Raw genomic sequence first — 4,507 nt, 5'->3', positions numbered from 1 at the left:
CCACAAACTGAGCATGTGCCCGGACCAATAATCAAACTCTAACCTCCTGGTCAATAGGTCAGTGCCCAACTATTGAGCCATGCCAGCCGGGAAATCGTATCTGACTGGCTGAAAAGCCTGCCCTGCTCCCAACAGACACCTCCATGAAGAGATAAACGTTTTCAAGTTGCCCCTGCCTGTGGGACATCAGCCTGGACATCCATTCCAAGGCACTGTGGATCCCTCTACCTCCTCCTCATGGTGTCACCTGTGATTGGTGCTATGAGAGTGATGACATGTCAATGACCAGGCTCTTTCTTCTCTAACTTTGCGTTCATGTGCTGATGGTGGCCACTGTCCAATATCCACGTGTCCTGCTGCTGGTGGGCTGGAACCCTGGGCTGTGTTGAGCAGCACTGTTGAGTTAGCAGAGCCTCTGATTAGATTTAGGGACCTGGGTCAGCAGATTTTATTATTAATAGCCATTTGGGCACAAGATTGTCTGAAAGACACTCTACGGTTTTTTCACATGAAAAAGTTGTCTTTGTTTACAACAGACTTTTCTAATTCAGAGACTCAGAGGTAGTGCAGAATCAGGAATCCAGAGGTTCCCTGAGGGAAACTGTGACATGAAGACGAAACAGCACAGGAAACCAGCCCAAACCTCCAACTGCACCTGCTACTGGGATGGTACTTGGTGTTCACGGGTCCTGAGCGCCCCCTGGTGTCCGGAGTGCGCCCGGCAGCCCAGGCCTGCTATAGGCTCAGGGAGGTTTGTGTCTGGGCTGACACTGACTGCCCCTCACTGTGTCTCTTGCACAGTAATACACGGCTGTGTCGTCTGTGGTCACAGACCTTAGTTGCAGGGAGACCTGGTTCTTGGATGTGTCTCTGGAGATGGAGGTTCGACTTTTGAGGGAGGGGCTGTAGTAAGTGTTCCCATCATGGCATATGCACCCCATCCACTCCAGCCCCTTCCCGGGGGGCTGGCGGATCCAGCTCCAGCAGTAACCACTGGTTGTGATGGAAATTTTATGGTCTGCGCAGGTGACGGAGAGGGTCTGCGAGAGCTTCACCAGTCCTGGGCCCCACTCCAGCAGCTGCACCTGGCACAGGACACCTGGGGACAAGGAGCATCAGCCCTGTCAGTCACCTGCATTCACAGCCATCCCATGATCCCTGTCTGACCCCTGAGATCCTCACCTTGGGGGGCTGTCACCAGGCACAGGACAAGACCCAGCAGTCTCATCTTCTTCTAGACCACAGCTCTGTCTTCCCAGAGACCTCAGCCCTGTGTGAGTAGAAAGCTGTGAGCCTGCACAGCACAAGAGAGGATTTACTCTGGAGCTTGAAGAGAAATTTGCATGGGGAAGCCTTTCTTAGAAGTGTGGGGTCTGAGGCTAAACTGCCCTGGCCTTCCTGGGGCCATGTGGGGCATATCTTTTCTTGACCTCACTCACCATGTAAGTCAGGGACTTTGTCCACTTGGTTCATTAAGCTGATTGCAATTCAGACAAGGACATCCTCACCTGAGCATAGGAAGAAATGTTGGACTAGATGAATACATTACATTGGTAAGTTCTCATTAATCTTTCAAACAAATTTAATAGGGTTTAGCATTTGTTTAGCTTTTGAAATCCAACACTTACATATATGATTGTCATTTTATACTCTAATTATGTTTACTTTAGTGTGAAAATATTAAAAAGAACAGCCATCTTTAATGACATGTTTTCTTCATTTTTTTACTTTGATATGAGTACCTGCTTCACAAGCACCAGAAACGGAGACCCTTGATCCTTGATGTTGGAAATTTTTATTGTGTTATATCACACTGTGCAAACTCTTTCCTTATGGAAGCACAGGGAATATTGCAAAGATCCCAAACTAATCACATCAGAAAGAATCATGTTTTAACCTGGAGAAGAGATAATAAATGAAAGTAGTGATTATGCATGTGCACAATTGAGAATCTTTTATATGTTGAAATGATATGGCAGCCTGTTAAGTGACCTGATTTCTCAGTCTAGTGTTATCAGTGATTTTGGGGTTCAAATGAGGGAAGTTGGAGAATTCCTAGCATACATTTTCTCACAGGAAAGGGAACTTCAACATCATCATGTAACCCTCATTCCCAACCTCCCACTGCCCCATCTCTGGGGATGCTCACTGTGGTCAGAGGGTGCCAGGCTCTCCCCCATAACATACAACAACACCTTGATGTATAATGAACACATTTTCCCATCAGGCACATTATTCAGAAAGATATTATACTGCTAAGCTAGTTATTAATTTCCATGATGGAGTATTTGGTGGCACAATTGTTTTTACTTATATTAATGTTCAATTCATCATTATTGTCTTTAATGCGACCTGTTTGGGGTGATTTTACAAAGAACTCCCCAGAAAAATCCTGAGCCTCCACTGTCCATGTGGATTGGCAACAGCAGCCACAGGGACTGAAGCAGGTTCTGGCACCAGAGGCGGGTGCTGCTGAGAAACTACTCATAAATATGGACGTGGCTGTGGAACTGGGTGAGGGGAGGAAGCTGGACTGCTTTGAGTCACATGACAGAAATATGCCTGATGCTCATAAACAGAGAGTTACTGTTTATGACATGTGAGTCTAAAGCCTCCTCCAGTGAAGCCCCAAAAGGAAGTGCAAGGCATGATAGAGACAGTTTGTAAGACCAGAGGAAATACCAGAATATTTATGAGCAGGAGTTTCTTAGAAATTGAAAACTTAAAAATTCAGCACAAAGGAAATAAGAGAAATAAGGAACATGTCATTGACAACTGATGGGAAGGGGATTCCTGTTGCCTACATGCACATTCTCATAGTGTATCAGTTCTGAAAGGTAATACCTGTCCAGGTATAGGGGATCTTCACTTAGACACCTTTGGGATCATTACTGATCTGGTCTTACCGTGAATCACCCAAGCTGCCTATCATTGAGGTCCCATTTGTGAAATTTCTCAGCACTTTTAGGGAAACGTGTACACCCCTCATTGGAAGAGCCATGGTGATGTGTGACCCTCTGAACAGCGTTCATTTCTTTAGGCGAAGAGCCCTGTCTCAGTCCAACCTCATCACCAACATCCTCTTCCTCCTCCTCCTCCTCTTCATCGCTTGCTGACTTATAATCATTCTTATATTTTGTAGACATGGTAGTTTTCCACACACATTAACTTTTTATCAAATAATGAAAGTAGGAATCTTTCATTTAGATGTCATTGGACATTGAAATCACAACTGCCACACCTAAGAGTTGTTACAAGGCCTTCCAAACAACGTATGGTTTTGGACAGGGGAGAGATCCCTCCCAGGACAATAGATCAGGACCCTGTCCAATTCTATGTTCATCAGCACCATCACCACCACCACCATTATCATCATATGTCTATTTATAATTATTTTTCTTCGTTACAGTCGACACTGTTCTTGTATACACATAATGACCATTTCTCTCAATGTTTGCTCAATTTTTTTAATTGTGAATAAAATATGTAGCCATACTTTATTTTCTTTTTCATTTGATTGTTGAAAACAAATGGCTACTTCCTGCCCCACATAGAAATCTGAAAAGAAAGGTTGGGTCTCATCTCCAGATGTCAATAAGAGGTTGAATCCACACAAGCCACTGGAAGCAGGATTCCTCCCCCTGCCCCACCACCTCGACAAAATAAAATCCCTCAGTCAGTCCCCTTTCCAGGCTCCACCAAAGCAGGTCTGACTTCCTGAAGGGCCTTTCCTGTGCTTCTCAGAGATTTCAACTCTGTGCATAATAAACATTCCATGTCCCTTGGTGTTAATCATCATCCTGGTCATCCATACCAAGCTGCCGTGAGTCCACCTACCTCTGCCTGGTACTACATACTCTTGGTGCTATGAGCATAATGCCAAGTCAATGACTGTCACCACAGGGGTCCTTCTTCTCTAGCTTTGCACTCATAGGCTTCTGGTGCCCACTGTCCAGAACACATGAGTACTGTTTCTAGCTGGTGGGACCCTGAGCTGCTTGGAGCTGAGCTGCACTGTTGAGTCAGGAGAGACTCTGGTTAGATTTAGCAGATGCAGGTCAGGCATTTGATGATGAATTGTCATTTGGGCTCAAGAGTCCCAGAAAGACACTCTGCAGTTTGTCCACTTGAGAAAGCTGTCTCTATTTACAACAGACTATCTACCTCGGAGAGGTCAGAAGTAAGCACAGAGTCAAGAATACAGAAGTTCCCTCAGGGGAACTTCGACATGAAGGGGAAACCACACAGGAAACCAGCCCAACTGCACCTGCGCTGGATGGTCCTTGTGTTCAGGGACCCTTAGCGCCCCCTTGTGGTCATAGCTTCTGCTGCAAGGAGGTTTGTGTCTGGGCTCACACTGACTTCCCCTCACTGTGTCTTGCACAGTAATACATGGCCATTTCCTCGACTCTCAGGCTGTTCATTTGCAGATACAGCATGTTCTTGGCATTGTCTCTGGAGATCGTGAATCGGCCCTTCACAGAGCTGGCATAGTCTGTGGTACTTC

General features: G+C 45.8%; 1 gene segment (V, D, J or C); it reads right to left on the bottom strand.

Moving 5' to 3' along the window:
* Window positions 1–743: 743 nt before the first annotated feature.
* Window positions 744–1,273, bottom strand: LOC107184680. The segment is given in 2 exon segments: window positions 744–1,099; window positions 1,183–1,273. Coding segments are annotated over 2 exon segments (402 nt in total).
* Between the last annotated feature and the right edge of the window lie 3,234 nt (window positions 1,274–4,507).

The sequence above is a fragment of the Myotis davidii genome, unplaced genomic scaffold (assembly GCF_000327345.1).
Source record: "Myotis davidii unplaced genomic scaffold, ASM32734v1 scaffold87, whole genome shotgun sequence".
NCBI classification, from domain to species: Eukaryota; Metazoa; Chordata; class Mammalia; order Chiroptera; family Vespertilionidae; genus Myotis; species Myotis davidii.
This window is presented reverse-complemented; position numbering and strand designations above follow the sequence as displayed.